This window comes from Talpa occidentalis, unplaced genomic scaffold, assembly GCF_014898055.3.
Source record: "Talpa occidentalis isolate TD23 unplaced genomic scaffold, MPIMG_talOcc4v2.1 talOcc4.12, whole genome shotgun sequence".
Classification (NCBI taxonomy): domain Eukaryota; kingdom Metazoa; phylum Chordata; class Mammalia; order Eulipotyphla; family Talpidae; genus Talpa; species Talpa occidentalis.
Window position 1 is genome coordinate 24521871 of NW_023601212.1, and position 18689 is coordinate 24540559.

The following is an 18689-nucleotide window of genomic DNA, read 5'->3' on the forward strand; positions in this document are numbered from 1 at the left end:
CGTATCCATCATAGTAGTCGCATGCTTTGCAAAAGCGTGTCACTAAGAAAGGAAGAAAGCCAGAGAGCAAAATTTGAGGGGAAAGTGATTCTGCTTCACAAGCCTGTCCCCACCTATAAACATGTATGCCGTTGTACAAGCCTCACAAGGAAAAATTGACATCCTTTCCAGCTTTTGTCAGGGTGGGTGACAGACTTCTCCAAGAGTCAAAGACACCCTCCTCACCAACAGCCCCACCGCCCCCAACCGGCCAGGGCTACAGACAGAAAGAAGAAACTAGAGCAGTGAGTGGAGAGAATGAACTATAGACAGGGAGGACACAGACAAGGTGTAAAGAGCTCAAGAATGTCCCTTCTCATTGTAGCATCACTTAGCCGTGAACTTGCAACAACTACACCATACGTTTTATTGTCAGGACTCTGTCTCCTGTGAAGAGAAGAAAAATTCTCCTTAATCATTGTACAAGAGCCCCAAGAGTCAAGTTTAGAAATCCCTCTCTTTCTTCCCATAAACTCTCCCCAGCCATCAAGGCCTCCCTCACTGGGCCTTACCTTCATTCATTAAGAGCACTGTAAATATGCCCAGCAGAAACACCTGGAATGTCCTGGGGTCCATTCCTGAGAAGCTTCCAGTGTTAGCTTCCAGCTTTATTTATTCCCATCACCTGCCCTCAGGCATCCCACTGGAATCACAGCATCATAAATCTCAGATCAAACACTCGATTCCTCTTTACGGTGTTCCAGAGAGGGTACATCCTGTCTGCGTCCACATCCCTCCAGCTACTCGGGGCTCAGCCCACCCATTTCTTTTATTAGACCTTCTCAAAAGAACCTAATTCAGTGGCTGAACGTTCTGTCTCCCCGAGACCTCTTAACTTCAGTAGTTGTTTTTCTGTGTGTTGGTCTACACAGAATATGGCGACCTTCACATCCATACCATATCCTTTCACACGTAACCAAACTGATGATCTGTGATTGCTCTGTTCCTCTCAGGTGCTAGAAACATCCTGGACATTCACCTCAGCATGACTCAGAGAGGTACTACAGCCCTCTACATGGTGAGTCACGAGGATCAGAGCCGCATATCCCAGATGTGGTCTCAAGGTCCAGCTTAGCGTCCTGCCTGAGGGGCAGAGGGGACTGCCCAGGAGTAAAGAGTGAGCAGGCAAAGACAATCTTAGTTTCTCTCAGGATTGATTCATTTTTTTTCAAGGGCAACAAAGACCATCAAAACTGCGGTGGGACAGACTTTGGGTGTCATGGGTTAGAAAGAGGAGGCTGTGTTTGAATTAGTTACTAGAAGGGTGCATGGAGGAGAAGTAGGGAGGGTTGGAAATAAATTTTCCATCAGTTCCCTGACTTGATCTTACTTCCTGCAGAGTATGTGTGTGTGTGTACGTATAGACAAAACTTCCTTACCACACCTCTCTGTTCCTTTCTTATTTGAGTTTCTCTAGAGAAATTAACCCATTTGTCACTTCATAGCTTTTCCTTATGGACATTATTTTGCCTCACTCCTCCCAAGAATGAAAACTCCAGGAATGCAGGAGTTTCATGTGCTGTGTCTTCTGCTTTCTCAGCACCTGGAAGGATGCTTTGCACATATCAGAAAACCACAAATTTTGCATGATTGGGAGCCATGGGGCAATGGTGCCACTTCCAGACAGCCTCCAATTCCAAGTCAGTGGGGTGAGATTCCTGGCCTACACCTTGCAGGTAGTAGTCACTGCACAGAAGAAAGGCAGTGCTAATAGCAGGTCCCCCTGTCTTGGGGGGAGAGTGACGGTGGGGCCCATTTATCTGAGTGGGCTCACTGCCCAAGCTAGGTACACGCTACATCCGGGATCAGCGCAAGATCCCTACCTACCTGCTGTGCGACCTTAAACAAGTTGCTGAGCTTCTCTGAGCTCCATGACCTCATGGGTGGAAGCAAGGACTATTACTATTAGAGGTATATCTGTTGTAGTTGTTAGCATTTAAAATAATCCTGACACGGGCAATGGCAAAGGGAGGGAATAAACATTAAGACTTCCTTGATCTCAAACATGTAACACTTGTTCTCTTTAAATTCCATGAACAACTTAACAGGTTAGAAAAAATCTGACATCATCCTACAGTTGAAAGTGTGTAGTTCTTAGTGCTGAAGTACCTTTACCCAGGTAACAAAGCACTCATCTGTCTGGTTCCTTGTTCGTTGTTCCTTGTTCAGTGGGCCATTATCTTCTCACTCCAGCACGTGGTCTTCTCATTACAGTCAGAGAAGCTGACCCAGGCCAGGGCTCTAGGGCAGGCTCTGCCTGAAGACACCAGATGCCAACACGGAGAGAGGAAAAATGTGGAAGGAACGGCTGTCTCCATTTAAAAAAAAAAAAAAAGGAATCTCTTTGACTGGCAGGACTACATTCATGACCAAGCTTCCACTGAAACTTAGGGGCCTACGAATCTGGCTGCGATTTACGATTTACAGGCCACCATCAGGGAAGTCATTCCCACAGGGACTGTAGATGACCTGCCTCATAACCCAGATACTTCTAGCACACTGGATCAGCCCTCAACACTGCCTGCATGCCTGGGTTAGATGACCCTGGAGTAAAAGTCTTGATTCACCCTCTGCTCTTCCATCTCCACCGCAGTCAGCTTCCTTTAACTCCTCCAAACTCCCTGAGTCTTGCATTTGGAATGTGTGAGACACAGGCAGCTGCCCTTGGATATGCATTCTAGTGGGTCTGAGATAAGAGCATCAACTTTAGGGCCTTCTCGGTGGCACAGTGGGTTGAGGTAGCAGGTTGAGTGCTGTGCTGTGAAGCTGTCCACAGCCTCAGCAGTGCAGGTTTGGTCCCAGCCGACCGTTGAGAATCTCACATGGTGCCGCAGACCTCTCCTGTCACACCCGCTGCTCCTCTCAGCAGTGTATTTCTGTCATCTCCCTGTTCTGCTCCCAGCTCTGTCTCTGGTGAATCCTCTCACCCTCCTGTGCTTCTGCCCTATACCCCAGCTCTTGTATAAAAATAAATAAATCTTTAAAAAAAAAAAAGAACATCAACTTTATGCCTCCAAGCAAAGGTCTTGTTCTTCTGGGAAGACACCCAGCGCCAGGACCTGGGCAACTGGATTACACTGTGGGTATGAATCCCAAACTCCATTCAACCCAAGTCTTCCTCCTATAGTTTGTCCAGACAACTTTGAACATTTTTCTCAGACTAAAAGTACAGAAACTTTAGAAAACTTATTAAGAAATAAATGAAGTTCCCTTAGTGCCCCACATCTGAGAAAAGCTTTATCTTCATACAATATTTTTGCAATCTTATTCTGACACTTACATCACATATTCATAGTTGACATAAGTGATATTCTGATGTTCTACTGTGGAATCTCTACCCTTATCTTTGCACCTTACTGCTCCTCCTAGAATGTGAGGCCCAGAATTGGGCAGGAAATTCGGGAGATGTTCCCCTGTTTAAGCCTTTCTGACTCAGCCAGAAGCTTCCACTAGCTGCTTAGACTTTCAACACCCCACACCTCAGGGTCTTAATATGGCTCACAGGCAGACCCTGGACTCTGGGGGCCACCTCTCCTCCCACAGAGAGGATGTGCAGGCCAGCCAACTCTTTCCTTTGTGTCTGAGCCTTTAGCTCTCTCAAGACTTCTCCTGGCACCCAGAGCCTGTGCTGTCTCCCATCCATCCCTGGCTCCTACCCAAAGCCTTCCACCCGTTGTTGTTCTTTCCTGGAGGGGTTGGGGGTGTGGGTACAATAGGCAGGATATGCCGTTCTGCCTTGTCCTCTCCCGTCATGCTGAGGGCACAAGCTGCACCTGTCCCCTTCTCCACAGAAGGAGGGAAGGTAATGGATTGAGACCAAATGAGGCCCTTTGTAGTCAGCCCAACGTTGTGTTTGCATTAACCCTGCATGGGGACAGTGAAAGGCAGGGGATGCAGAGAAAATCAAAATACCAACAAAACTTCCCCAAAGAGCATTGCCTGCATTCAGCAAGACCCTCCTCAACTACTCACCTCAAACAAGCACTACCCCTAGCTCTGCACAGCAGGGAGGCAATCTGAGAGTGGAATCCCTGGTCCCAGGTGAGTCAGTGACAGACCCAGACTTTCTGCACTGCAGGCTCTGCTAGAGTTCAATGTGGGCAGGAGAAAGGAGGGGGTGACGGCAGGTTTTTTTTCCCACAACAGTTTCTTCTCCATGACAGCTAGCCTGCCTCACTCCTAGGCCTGCAAGGGGAAGTAGGGAACAGGCCATCTAGTTCTCCTGACATTGGGACATGCCTCATAATCCAGATCCTTCTAACACACTGGATCAGCGCTCAACACTGCCTGCATACCTGGGTTAGATGACAATGGAGTGAAAGTCTTGACCCACCTTCTGCTCCTCCATCTCCACCCCAGTCAGCTTCCTTTAACTCTCCTCCAAACTGCCTAGCCTTCCACAGCTTTACAGTAAGGTCTTGCAGACCAAATGGGTCAAACAGAGGAGTTGAGTGTAGAAGCAGCATAGCCCAATGTCCTTATTTTACACCTAAGAAAAAGGACTGAATTAAAATTGTGCCACAGTGCAAAGGCAGTGGGAGATCCTCATCCATATCCTCTCAGTTAGGAGGTCAGGGATCATGTCTGACAGGTAAAAGGGGTGTGGAATGTGAATTTGGTATTAGATGTAGATTCCCAGTCACCACTTGTCATTATTTCCGCTCCTCCCACATGCCCAGATAGGAGCTTAATTCATTTAACTTAGTTAAAAAGAGGATTAATTGTGAGACCAAGAATAACAGCAAAGACTTTTTCACCAGGACTCCTCCAAAAGATGTCTCCATGACCCCCTCACCTGAGGGTTTGTCTGGACCTTAAGATTAAGGTCCAGCACAGAGGGATTTGCCTTGAGGCCACTCCCGCAAGCTGTTACAGGCCTGAGAGGAAATTGCCTTCTATGCTGCTGGGTTCTTCTTCAGGCTGGTAGAGCAATCAAATGTACATGGACTATGAGTGAAAAACTACCTGAATATAAATCCTAGAGTCCTTGGGACCAAATAAGGATTTATATCCTGAGTTATGGAATGGGATAGAGGGCCCAGAGCTTCCAGGAAAGGAGAGTGGCTCATATGGCAAAATCCAGATGTCCTGAAACTACTTTTCCCTGCCACAGGAGCCTAGTGCCTGGACAAGGGCAACCACCTGGAGATGTAAGGAGCTCAGATTTGTCACGACAAACACTCACTGCACTGATCTGCAGAGGATCAGCAGGGCACCCAAGTCTTTTTTGAACCCCAAGGTGAGACACTGATCTCTCTTTTTTCTTCCCCCTAGACTCATTTGTGTGTGTATGTGTAGAAGAACTGGGGTGTAGGTCAGAGGTGTGGGGGGTGAGAGGACTCATCAGCGACAGAGTAGGGAACAGAAAAGGCAGATCTACTGAAATACACTGCTGAGGGGAGCAGCGGATGAGACAAAAGAGGTCTGCCTTGCCATGTGGGTATCTCCCTGGCCAGGAATTGAACTCAGGTGGTAGAAGTGATGGTGCTAGGACTTAACCCCTAAGCCACCAGAAAGACCCTAGACTCACTTCTACCATCTCCATGATTCAATGCATGAGTCCACATACAGCTAAGAATAAAAATATTTTTTCACCCTAACTCAAAATAGCCTCATTACATTGGCCTTTCTAATCTGCTTGTCTACTTTGAAAAAGTTGTCTTTGTGTCTTTCTTCATCATCACTAGGATTCCTGAGAAAGGAATATATTCTCAGGCACAAACAACACAGAGAACACACCAAGTCACTCAAATAGAGGGGTAATTGGTTTATTTTATACATTTCACACAGCATAATAAGGGAGAAAAAAATTCATGGAAATCCAGGACCAGGAAGCACAGTAGGCTTTACAAGGAGAAAAGCGCTAGGGTTATTCCAGAATCAAGAACATCACCATCTTGTTCATAGTTCCACCATCAGTGGTACTAAATTTCTATTTGTTTTACCCAATGTCTGCCTACTTCTCTTTCCCTCAATAAGACCTTTCTGCAATCTCCACTTCCTGCTTAAGATATTCTGTTACCAAAACATCACCTTGTGGTATCTCCATACATTCTATTATCTCCAACTACCATGTCACCTTTATTATCGACACCCTCTCCACCACCCACCCTAGCCCATTCTTATGAGAAGATACTGACTGGCCATCTTTGGACAAGGTCTCAAATCCCAGTTCAGTAACCTAGTTCAGTCATGTGCTACCTAGCTACCTGGCAACCAGGGCCATGATAATTCAAGCCCATTCTACCCATACCAAATTTTCTCTCAATCTTAGTTTCCACCACCTGGAATGTCCTTAAAATTTTCCTGCATGCCTCATCCTTACACCTGTCCCGTTTTTTCTAACCTGAGATTCCTCCAAGTGTTCTTCCAGAGAAAAACCATTGGGAAATTGGAGTTGGCCATTTTCGACCTCTGCCCACAGGCCAAAGCAAAGTCGCAGTGGGTGTCAAGTTTCCTCTGAAGAGAATCCAATCCAAAGAAGTGGGTATTGATGAGGATAGCATATGGTCACAGAATTCTCAGTATAAGCTTAGAATTGTTTTGTTTGAAGTCTTCGCATTTCCATGTATAGGAGATAATAATCAATTCTAAGTCTAACCCTATCCATCTGTCATAAGGAAACCCAATCCCACTACCAGCATTAGGGATTTGCAAAATTTCAGTCCAGTGCACCTCCATTAATGGACTCAGCTACCCTCCCGTTCTCCTTGTAACTGCTGCACTTTTCACTAGCAGTTGGCTTTCTCATTTTTATCAGGAGTTAGAAGAGGAAAACAAATACAGGTTTGGGGGGAAGAGATAAAAGGAATGTAAGTTGAAGAATGACCCCAAATTCAGGAGAAATGTAGAACTAACTTCCATCAGGGATGTTGCAATTGTCACTGTGTTTGCAACAGATGAGCTCAATCTTCTTGTCAAAAGATAAAAAGTTCATGTCCTCACAGTTGTGCATACATGACAGTCTTGAATAAAAATACATACTCCTCCCTGGGGAGGGAGATGGAGGAATACAACTGTCATGACTCTCAAAATTCCTACCAGAAACCTCTCTTTGGGTCCTCACTAACCATTCTCTAGGCCCAAATGGGTTCTGTGAGTCTACTAGTTACTGACACAAAGGTTGGATTTTATCCCTTAACTGATAAGGGACCTCAAACTCAATATTGTATTATGGAAAAGTTCATCCTTGCCATATCCTCTATAGGACCACCCCATCCTTCCCCACCCCTCTCACCCACACACTCTCAGGGTAAAAGAACATCACTGTCTCTAAAGGCAGGAGGTGGAGGAGGTGTGTCTCATCCCTCTGTTCCCCATTTTACCTTTCTTCGTAAAAATGTAAATGTTCTCAACAGCACAGGACTGTTGGTACTTGAGATTGCAGGAAGTCATTGTGCCATAGCACACACCAAGATGAAACATCTTACAGGAATAACAGGTACTTGCAGTCTCTGCCAGACACAGAAAGAGATGCTTAAAGGACACTCTCTGGAGAAGGTTCTAGGCCTGGAGGTTTCTCCATAAGAGCTTTACTATTGCCTAGTGGTCCCTAACTTTTTTGACTTCTTTGATGATCTTGTGAAAGATAACTGGTGCAGACACAAATCAAATGTTGTGCATAATTTCAAAAGATCAGAATTCTTATAAAATGTACCCATGACCCCAAGTAAGAAACCCCTTATCTGGTATGGTGATTTTGTCCACAGTAGAGAAAAAAGCACAAAGAAGATTTCAGCCTCCTCATTCCAAGAAATGAATTAAATTGGTCTGGGAAAAGATAAAACCAGGGTTCCACAGTAGAGCTGACCACAGTCCTCTCTGAAGATGGAGATTTAGTCCTAAATGTGTCACAAAGATCTGTTTACGGAGGTTTGGGCATGGCCATACCTTTTAGACGTTCCTGAAGATTACCTGTGCAAAGAAGAAAAGCATTCCTTGTCATACACACATTCATCTATCAAAACCCCAAGAGTCTATTTTGGAATTTCCTGTCCCCTAGCATCCTGCCCAGCATTTTTTTTTTTTTTAAGATTTATCTATGCATACAAGAACTGGGATACAGGCCAGAGGTGTGGGGGGTTAGAGGATTCACCAGAGACAGAATGGGGAACAGAATAGACAGAGTGACTGAAATACACTGCTGAGGGGAGCAGCAGACAAGAAAGGAGGGGTCTACTGGCTGCAGACAGCTTCATAGGTTGTGTCTTCACCCCTTGCACCACCTGGGTGGCCACCTGCCTGGCTCTTAACCAAGAGCCAGCTGACCTTTCCTCTGCAGGACTTACCCTTGTTCATGCAGACCAGAAAGACCATGCTCAGCAGAGACAGAATAAACATCCTGGGCCTTTTGTCATGTGCAGTTTCCCGGCTGATTCAGCTCCTCCTGTGATCTGTCCTGGGGCTAGACAACTAACCATATAATCATACAAGTCCAGGGACAGACAGTACCTAAGTGTGCCCAGAACCAAGTCACCCACTGGAGTCTCCTTACCCCCAGGCATTGAATTTAAAATTGTCTTTAATGATGAGCCCAAAATAGTAACATGTCCTCTCCTCCTCCTTCTCCTCTCCCGTTCCCTCTTCTCCCCTCCCTTCCTGCCTCCTCTCCTCCTCTTTCTAAATGTATATAAATGCATATAAATAATAAATGTATATAAATATAAATAAAAATATAATACAAATATATAAAAAATAAAAATATAAAAATAAATAAATAAATAAATAAATATAATAAATAAAATATAAATAAATAAATATAAAATATAAATATAAATATAAATAAAAAATATAAATATAAATAATAAATGTAGATAAATTCATTATTGTGCAGCTAACTTTTGTGCTCTGTTCTTCTTATGACGGCCCCTTTTTCACCAGCAGTTGGCTTCCTTATTTGACCCCTCTCCATTTCTCTCCATTTCAACCTTTCAGATATTGCAAAAACAGGCTAGAACCCCTTCATTCCTATTGGCTCTCTTCACTAACCTAGTCATGTTCTTCAGCATAATCCAGATTTGTCTTTGTCTCACTTAGAAGCACCAGGAACTCAGCTCAGCATTCCAGGCGCAGTGCGAGTTCCGGGGAAACACTGGAGTGTGCCTCTGTGGTATGGGAAAGGAGAGGCGAGCAGAGAAGTCTCTCCAGCTTGCCTTCAGGCATCAATACAATTGATTCATTTTTAATCAAGCAATCATTAAACACTTAACAAATGCCATTATCGCGGGAAGAGAAGGTGCCAGGTAAACCAGGACATCAATCACTGGCCTGGCAGATGTCGGAGTCTACTTAAGAAGACTACAAACAGGGCCTCCCCTGGTGGCGCAGCGGTTGAGCGCTGGCCTGCGAAGCTGCCTGCAGCCTCTGCAGCGCCGGTTCGATCCCCGGCAGCAGGCGAGGGTCCCACATGGCGCGCAGACCTCTCCTGCCATGCTCACTGCTCTCCTCAGCAGTGTACTTTGTCAGTCTGTCTGTTCTGTTTCCTGCTCGGCTTTGGTGAATTCTCTCACCCTCCCTCGCTTCTGACTGTACCCAGTGCTTGTATAAATAAATAAATCTTAAAAAAAAAAAAAAAAAGAAGACTACAAACACTTCAAACATGGGGGTCTTTGGGAGCCCAGATGAGTGATGGTCAAAACTGATTACCTCATCAGGGAAGGTTTCCCTGAAGAAGGGATGGTGAGTAGGACTTTGAAGGCTAATGTTGTGTTAGCAAGAAGTAGGGACAGACAGGCAAAAGAACAGCAAATATCAACATACAGAGTCAAGCAACCTGAAAGCAGGTGATGTGTAGAAAGTGTGAGAGAGAAACTCAAGCTCAGAGAGAAACGTGGTTTTGGTGATGATGAGACATGGGTAAAGAGAGGGGCTCCAGTGGAGAGGGACTGGTCATAACCTGAGACAGCTATGTTCATGCATGTAGGATATAATGGCTTGCTCACAATTGTACAATTGCAAGATGTCAATGAAAAGAGTCCTTTTCCCCAGCATTGGGAAAGATATTCAATACCCATTCTTCTGTGCCAATGGGGGTTTCTAGAAAGGTCACTCGCTAACTTAAGTTTGCTATACATATGAGTTTAACTCCATAGTCTGTTGCTTGCTGACTGTGATTTTTGGTGAGTCACTGATGTTGAGGATAATTTTCATAACTAAAGGGATTAATATTAGGACTATACAGCTGGTTGACCCTTGAAAAACATGGGGATTAGGAAGCTGACTTCCATGCAGTGGAAATCTGTTTTTAACTTTTGACTCCCCCCAAACTTCACGATTAATAGCTAGCTATTGGCCTGAAGTCTTACCAATAACATGAACCATCAATAAACACATGTGGTATGAGACATGTATATATACTATATTTTTATAATAAATTAAGCTGGAGAAAGTGACATGTTATTAAGTAAATCACAAGGAAGAGAAAATACATTTATAGTACTAGACTATATTTATGAATACTGCAAATTTACATCATCCATATATAAGAAAATGCACATTTAAATGGACCTGTGTAGTTCAATCCCATGTTGTTCAAGGATCAGCTGCACTGGTTTGTGAAAAGGGGAAGATATTTGTTAAGAACTTGGTAACTATCAAGCACTAACTCTCCAAGCAGGTCTTATAGTTTCAGAAACAGTCTGAGCCCTTCTGCTAGGGCTTCAGCCCAGGCTTCAGCCACAAGAAGCTGGAATACAGGAAAGGACCCCTAGCTAGGAGAGACAATAGGGCAGGGATTGTTGTGTGGATTTGGCCTCCAGGGCACAAGAGCCTGGCTCTGAGGAAGCTACTAGGAGCATCTGGTCTGGGGTTAATTTTCACCAAGGCTTAGATCTGGCTCTGGGTATTGGAAAAGGTGGGAAGATTAGTACGTGTGTTCTAGAATGGACTTTGAAGAAAGAAAGTCAGGTTCAGAACAAACTTTCTACTTTGCTTTGGGTGGGTGAATGGCCAGGAACTAGTTGAGCTCTGATTCAAGAGACTGGGTAAGAACTGGGTACCATTCTCATAGCTCAAAGGATGCTTGCTATTGTCTGCTGATGACCCCCAATGTTGCATCTCCGCCTCAGATCTCTGAGTTCCAGACTCACATCTCAAGTGGTCACTCCATATTGGAAGGCTCACAGATACCACAATCTCTGACTGTCTCAAAATGATATTGTAATCTTTCTGATTCACTAAACATTTTCCTACATCAGTTTATTCGAGAAAAAAAAACCTCTTAGAAATCATTCTTTATAGCCCCTGGATCCCATTCTCAAAGAGAATCTAATAGCAAGCAAGTCTCATCCATTCTACCTACTAAAGTTTCCATGATAGGTTTATCTATCTGTCTCCACAGCCACAACTGTACCCAATTTATTACTCTTGTCCCTTTTCAGCTGATTCTTCACAAAGCAGGAAACCTTTGTGATTGGTTCCCTGTAGGCATAAATAATCCCTGCCCTGGGATGAGGATTTCTCCCTGCAGCTTAAAGAACTGTGTTTACAGTCTGACTTATTTTCCTCCTGTACAAGGGATTTCTGGGTCAGCATGGAAAAACACTTCTTGTTGATCTTCTCCCTTTCCTGCTTCATTGTGGGTGAGTCACAGGCCTGAGGAGTGGGTCTCAGAGATGGAATCATGGAGCCCCAGGAGCTTCCACAGGAGCCGTGGGTGTCATGCAGGGCTGAGTCTTGCCCACATTTATAGGGGAGGGAAAGTCAGTCTTTACAATGCTCCCTCTGCCTTCCTTGGCGACTTCCCTGCCCTTTTCAGTGTCCTGCAAGCCCCCACCAGGGGCTCATGTCTCTAGGACTGTCACTTCATCCTGCTCCCCACTCTGTTCCAAACATTACCCGTAACCCAAAATGCTAGCAAGATTTTCCTTAAGACATGTTTTCCATTTATAGATCTGTGCCCCACTTTCTGAGAGAGCTGGCCAGTCTGTAATTAAAAATGCTGCAATTTGGGGGCCACACAATGGTGTTTGAAACCTTTTCAGGGACTTTATTATTAAAACAAGTGGTTGTAGGAAATACTGGATGTTCTGCAATCAGGCAGAATTTTAAAAATGTCTCTGTCCCTGTCTCAAGTCCCCGGACCTTTGACTGCTCATCTAAGGGGTGGGGGAATGGCTACAAGGCTTTTGTATAGATTAAATCACATACACATGGACAACACAGCTCCATGAGATGCTGAATAAATGCTACTTTCCTTTCTCACTTATGTCTGCCAGGGAATTTTTTTTTTTAAATTAAGCCTATATTTTGATTTACTCACCTGAGAACTCCAAAAAGTGTCGCTGACTACACCATTCCTCATAAAGTCTTCATTTAGAATCAGATTGAAATTCAAAATAACAGAGCATTATCAGTTAACAATAGTTAAGAAGCAAATGTCAGAAATCCCATCATAGAATCAGGCCAGAGTAAAATTTTTTTAAAAATATTTTATTTATTGTGCATACAAAAACTGGGGTGTGTGTGTGAGAGGATTCACCAGAGACAGAGCGGGGAACAGAACAGGCAGATTGACCGAAATACACTGCTGAGGGGGCCAGTGTGCAAGTCAGGAGAGGTCTGCTGCACCATGTGGGTAGCTCCCTGGCCGGGGATCAAACTCGTGCTGCAGTGGCTGCGAACAGCTTCATAGGTTGTGTCTTAACCCTTTGCGCCACCACAGAGGCCCCAGGGTAAAATATTTTAAAGCACTCACCCTCATCGTCACATCCTTATCTGTCCTCAGTGCTGCTACATTTGTTAGCCAGGCCAGCAGTACCGGCACTGTTTCATGGTGGAAAAACCAAAACCTTAGAGGCTAAACCTTTGCTCAGCATTACTCAGGTTAAAAGGACCGTCGTTGGCACCAGAATTCCTTTATTCTCTCATCGGCATTTCCCTGGAATGTAGAGATGGTGAGAGGTCCAACTGTTTACTACCTAACACCAGCTCTTCATTCACCCCTGCAGTCTGGACACTTCCCGCTCCTTCTCAACCCTTCTCCCTGGCCTCACCCTACCTCTCTGTTCTCCGGCAGTGGCTTCCCTGATGTGTAGAACATGCCACCTTCACATCCAGACAGACCGCTGTCGTAGAGGTCTTGGAGTCTGTGTTGCTCAGAAAAACGAGGAGTGCATGTTATTAAGTATCATGCAGGGTAAGTTAGGGCACCGGGGAAGTGCTGTGAGATTCTTAGAAAACTCTTAGGGGAGTACCTCAGCAATTTTATATCTCAGACTAAGGCCAACCAAGGGAAGGTAGCAAAGTGCAAGATGCCCCTGAGCATGATCCCTGTGAAGACAGAAGAGGATTTGGGAAAATGAGACAGGGTTGAAAAGTGGGGATCCTATATAGTAACCTCCTTGTCTGTGGTTTCACTTTCTGCAGTGTTTATTATCTGTGGTCCAAAATAATTGTGTGCAATGAGATATTTTGAGTGAACATATTCACATACTGTCTAATGTAGTATATTGCTACTTAGTTATTATTATTTGTTGTTAATCTTTTACTGTGACTAACATAAAGAAAGTTTTATCATAGATGTTTCTTCAGGAGAAAACAGCATATACAGGGCTTGGTGCTATCTGTGGTTTCAGCATCCACATATTGGAATATATCCTCCCAGGGTTAAGGGGGCAGATATATTGATTCCCAATAAAAATAACCAAACAGATTTGAACTCTCAAAGCACTAAAGCACTGTTTTATAAAGCACTCATAATGAATTATTTCTTTGTTTGCTGAATTTGCCCCCAGTGTGTTATCAATCATAACAATCAGAATAGTTGGTAACCTGGCAGGAAAAAGAATGAAGCTGATATACAAAGAAGGAAGTATCGTCTAGCACACACCCCTGCAGGAACCAGGGAATTCTGAATTTAGATCTGTGTAGGTCCTCCTGGGAAATAGAAGCTGGGAGACCATCCATATACACACCCTGATGCCTAATTAAGTTCTCAGTGACAGGATTAGTGTCAGGTTTGATTGTCTCTTGAGAACTTATATCATTAGCTTATTTTCTGCTGTTCCTTCTTATTACAGGTGACATTCTACAGTTATCATATATGGTCTGTCAGAAATTCTGCAGAAACTTGACTTTTGTGTATGAGAATCGGACTTATGTTCATAAATGCTGCAAAGAAAATTTTTGTAACTTCAGATTGTAAGATATTTGCCCTTCTGAGATCTCATTTAGAATATTATTCCCAACATATTCTGGCCTTGCTTTCCTGCCCTGTCTGTCCTGGAAGTGCCTCAGGTCTTCCTTGAATGCAGTAACCACCTCACCGGTGCCTCCTCCTTGATTCCTGCCTCAGTCAGAGGATTATGATTCTGAACAACAGATTTCATTACAGAGAATGATTGTTCTGCATTCCAAGATGCCAGCCTCGAGAGGCCGTGCAGGGTATGATTTAAAACAAGAAGGTCCTAGAATCTGTGATTAGTGAGTTGAAGTAGATGAGAAATGCTTCAGTTGAAAATTCACGAAAACTTTTATCTAAAACTCCCATTTATTACTATAATTAAGAAGTAAAATGGATAGCAGACCCTTGAAATTTTTCTCTGTGGACACAGTTATTTTCCCCAATGGACAGTGTCCATTCAAGACTCACTCGTAATTTTCTTGGCATTTACCAAGTACATCCCTGGTGTTAGTAGGAAACAGCAAATGAGGGATTTTCTTGCCTTTGTGACATTCAGAGTTCACACATGACCACTTCTAGGCCTATCAAAATATACGTTCAATATATATTGCACCTCTCATTTCTTCCCTTTCCTCTCCAAATCTTTCTCTGTTCCTTTCATCCTTTGCTATCCACCCCATCACCTTCCCAGTAATCCATACAATTGCTACACAAATGCACCATTTTCTGAATGCCCATGTCACTTTGTGAATACCATTTTTGATACTCTTATAATGAATCATTTCTGTTTGCCTAATTTCACCTGGTATGTTATAAATCACAGAGAGATGGGTATTCTTACTCATCTCTGTTGCCTTTAGTTGGCCAATGAAACTTTACTATGTTTAATTGAGCAACCAGTAAAAGCTGATGGAATTTTTTTTTGGTTCATCTGTTTAGTTGTCAGGAATTATGATCCCTCCAAGCTTTCTCAGGCTTACCTATTTTGTTGAATGTACCAGTCATGCTAACCTCTATTCTCTAGCAGACAGAATAATCACTCCAGTGCTAATATATCATGTGTCTCATTCCTCTGGTAACCATTAAATTCTTTTACTAGGTCTAAGATTTATTGCTGCTGTAGTTTGCCTGTGTGTGATTTTTTTGTTGTTGTTGTTATTTATGTTCCATAGATGAGGGAAACCATCTGATATCTTTCACTTTCTGACTCATTTCATTTAACATAATCACTTTGAGGTCCATTCATTTTGTCCTAAAGCCACTATTTCCTCTTTTTAAACAGATGTGTAGTAGTTCATTGAGTATGTATTCCAAGAAATAGATCTCTTTATCCATTTGTCTTTTGAAGGGCTCTGAGGTTAGATCCATGCATGACTTGGCAATCATGGACAGTGTTGCTGAGGACAAAGATGGTCATAAATCTTTTTGTATTCGAGTGTTTTATATTTTTAGGATAAATACTTAATAGAGGTTTGCTGGATCATATAGAATTTTTTATTTTCTAAATCAATCTCTATATCATTTTCCAAAATGGCTGCACCAACTGGCATTCCCAAAAACAGTAAGTGAGAGTGCCTTTTTCACCATATCCTCACCAACATTTGTTGTTTCCAAGCTTTTTGGTATGGACCATTCTTCCAGAGGACAGGTAATATCACATGTGGGTAAATATTCATTTCCCTTAAATAAGTGATGTTGAATAATTTTTCATGTCTGTAGGCCATCTGAATGTCTTCTTTAGAAAGGTGTTTATTTAGATCTTTTGCCTATTTTTTTGATTGGATTGTCTTTTTGTTGTTGTTGGATTGTATAAAAATGCTGTGTGTGATGTGAAAATATTTTTTCCCATTCTGTAGGTTACCTTTATGTTTTTGTGATGGTTTCTAGAGACATACAAAAGCTTTTTAGTTTGATATAGTCCCACTTATTTTTGTTTTTGTTTTCCTTGTTATTGGGGTTGAGTCCCCAAATACATCTTTACAATAGATATCCTAGGTATATCCCTATGTTCCTAAAAAATAAAGTATTTCATTATATCACTTTTATGTCCACATCTTTAATCTATTTTGACAGCATTTGCGTATGGATATAGTTTCCTTTTTTTTTTTTTTTTTTGGCGTATAGTTATCCATGATTCCCAACACCATCTTTGTATGGCTGTGGCTCCTTTGTCAAAGAATAAGTGTCTGTATTTGTGTGGATTTATCACTGATCTTTCTATCCTGTTCCTTTGGTCTGCTTTTGTTTTTGTTCCAGTACCACACTGTTTTGATTATGTTGCTGTGTAATAGTTTGAAGTCAGAAAGTGTGATATCCACCTTTCTATTCCTTTCTCACAGGATTGCTTTAGCTATTCAGGGCCTTTTGTGACTCCACATAAATTTTATGTGTTCAAATTTTTTTTTTTTTTTACTTTTTTTAACTTTTTTTTTAAAGAGGCATATATTTTTATTTATTTGTTTATTTGTTTGTTTGTTTTTTGTTTGTTTGTTTATACAAGCACTGGGTACAGTCAGAAGCGCGGGAGGGTGAGAGGATTCACCAGAGCCAGAGCGGGGAGCAGAGCAGGCAGAAGGACCGCAGTACACTGCTGAGGGGAGCAGCGGGCGGCAGGAGAGGTCTGCGCGCCATGTGGGACCCTCCTCCGGTGGCTGGGGAGCAGCCGGGGATCGAACCGGCGCCACAGAGGCCGCGGGCAGCTTCACAACCCAGCGCTCAACCGCTGCGCCACCGGGGAGGCCCTATAAGTGTTCAATTTCATTGAAAAAAGTCACTGGGATTTTGACAGGTATTGCATTGAATCTTTAAATTACTTAGGAATATGGACAATTATTGATGTTTATTCTTCTAATCCATGAATACAGGATATCTTTCCATTTCTTTGTGTCTTACCTCCTTTTATAAACTTCTATCGTTTTAAAGACAGAGGTCTCTCTCCTATAGTTTCCCCGGAAATTTTGAGTAACATTTTTTTCTGACTAAAAATAACAGAAATTTCAGAAATACACCCACTCAAGGGAAGAGCACAAGGGACCAAGGTGATGGTTCATGGGTGATGTGGTGGTGGAAGATTTATGGGGTTACACTTGAGGGGAGAATTCAAATATTGTACAAAAATGAACAACAATGTAAGAAAACAAAGTTTAAAAATTAGAAATAGATATATATCCACTTACTGAGAAATAGATGCAGTTGCCTTTGTGCCACAAATCTTAGAAAAGCAAAGTGAATATTTGCCTGCCTTCACACAATAATATTTCTATTAATAAATACTGTCATAGTTGACATTGTCAACTGATGTCTACTGTAGAATCTATACCCTTATCTTTGTACCTCACTGTTCCTCCTAGAATGTGAGGCCCAGAGCCTCCCTGGTGGCGCAGGGGTTAAAGAGAGGTGCTATCAAGCTAACACCAGCCCCTGCAGCACGAGTTCGATCCCCGATCAGCCAGGGAGCAACACACATGGCACAGCAGACCTCTCCTGTCTCACCCGCTGCTCTCCACAGCAGTGTATTTCAGTAGATCTGCCTGTTCTGCTCCCACTCTCTCTGGTAGATCCTCTCACTCCCTGCACCTCTGGCTTATACCCCAGTTCTTGTATGCATAAATAAATAAATCTTAAAAAAAAAGAAAAAAGAATGTGAGGCCCAGAATTGGACAGGAGCTTAGTCTTTCAACACCCCACACCCTAAGGTCTTAATGGGGTTCACAGGCAGACCCTGGACTCCGGGGGCCACCTCTCCTCCCACAGAGAGGATGTGCAGGCCAGCCAACTCTTTCCTTTATGTCTGAGCCTCCAGCCCTCTCAAGACTTCTCCTGGCACCCAGAGCCTGTGCTGTCTCCCATCCATCCCTGGCTCCTACCCAAAGCCTTTCCACCCCTCGTTGTTCTTTCCTGGAGGGGTTGGGGTTGTGGGTACAATAGGCAGGTCATGCCGTTCTGCCTTGTCCTCTCCCGTCATGCTGAGGGCACAAGCTGCACCTGTCCCCTTCTCCACAGAAGGAGGGAAGGTCTGGATTGAGACCAAATGAGGCCCTTTGTAGTCAGCCCAATGTTGTGTTTGCATTAACCCTGCATGGGGACAGTGAAAGGCAGGGGATGCAGAGAAAATCAAAATACCAACAAAACTTCCCCAAAGAGCATTGCCTGCATTCAGCAAGACCCTCCTCAACTACTCACCTCAAACAAGCACTACCCCTAGCTCTGCACAGCAGGGAGGCAATCTGAGAGTGGAATCCCTGGTCCCAGGTGAGTCAGTGACAGACCCAGACTTTCTGCACTGCAGGCTCTGCTAGAGTTCAATGTGGGCAGGAGAAAGGAGGGGGTGATGGCAGGTTTTTTTTTCCCACAACAGTTTCTTCTCCATGACAGCTAGCCTGCCTCACTCCTAGGCCTGCAAGGGGAAGTAGGAAACTGGCCATCTAGGTATAAAATTAAGTGGTTTTATGGCAAGAAAATGAGGTAAATGAATAGTTCCAAAAGAAGTAGTTTATGCCAGTCCCCACCAAAATTTAATAAGTAATCT

The 18689-nt window shown here is 43.4% G+C and overlaps 1 protein-coding gene across 1 annotated transcript; it reads left to right on the forward strand.

The window, feature by feature from the left end:
- The first annotated feature begins 11569 nt into the window (after positions 1-11569).
- PATE3 (prostate and testis expressed 3) lies at positions 11570-14182 on the forward strand. Its single transcript, XM_037507901.1, has 3 exons — positions 11570-11618; positions 13055-13174; positions 14058-14182. The coding sequence occupies exons 1-3, from the start codon at positions 11570-11572 to the stop codon at positions 14180-14182; spliced, it is 294 nt and encodes a 97-aa protein (XP_037363798.1).
- The last annotated feature ends 4507 nt before the right edge of the window (positions 14183-18689 follow it).

Bases quoted from the DNA above. Each gene is read 5' to 3' on its own strand.
- PATE3 (XM_037507901.1), top strand. From the start codon at position 11,570: ATGGAAAAACACTTCTTGTTGATCTTCTCCCTTTCCTGCTTCATTGTG. The intron at 11,619-13,054 runs GTGAGTCACAGG...GTTCTCCGGCAG, and splicing joins CCTTTCCTGCTTCATTGTGG to TGGCTTCCCTGATGTGTAGA. The intron at 13,175-14,057 runs GTAAGTTAGGGC...TTCTTATTACAG, and splicing joins GTTATTAAGTATCATGCAGG to GTGACATTCTACAGTTATCA.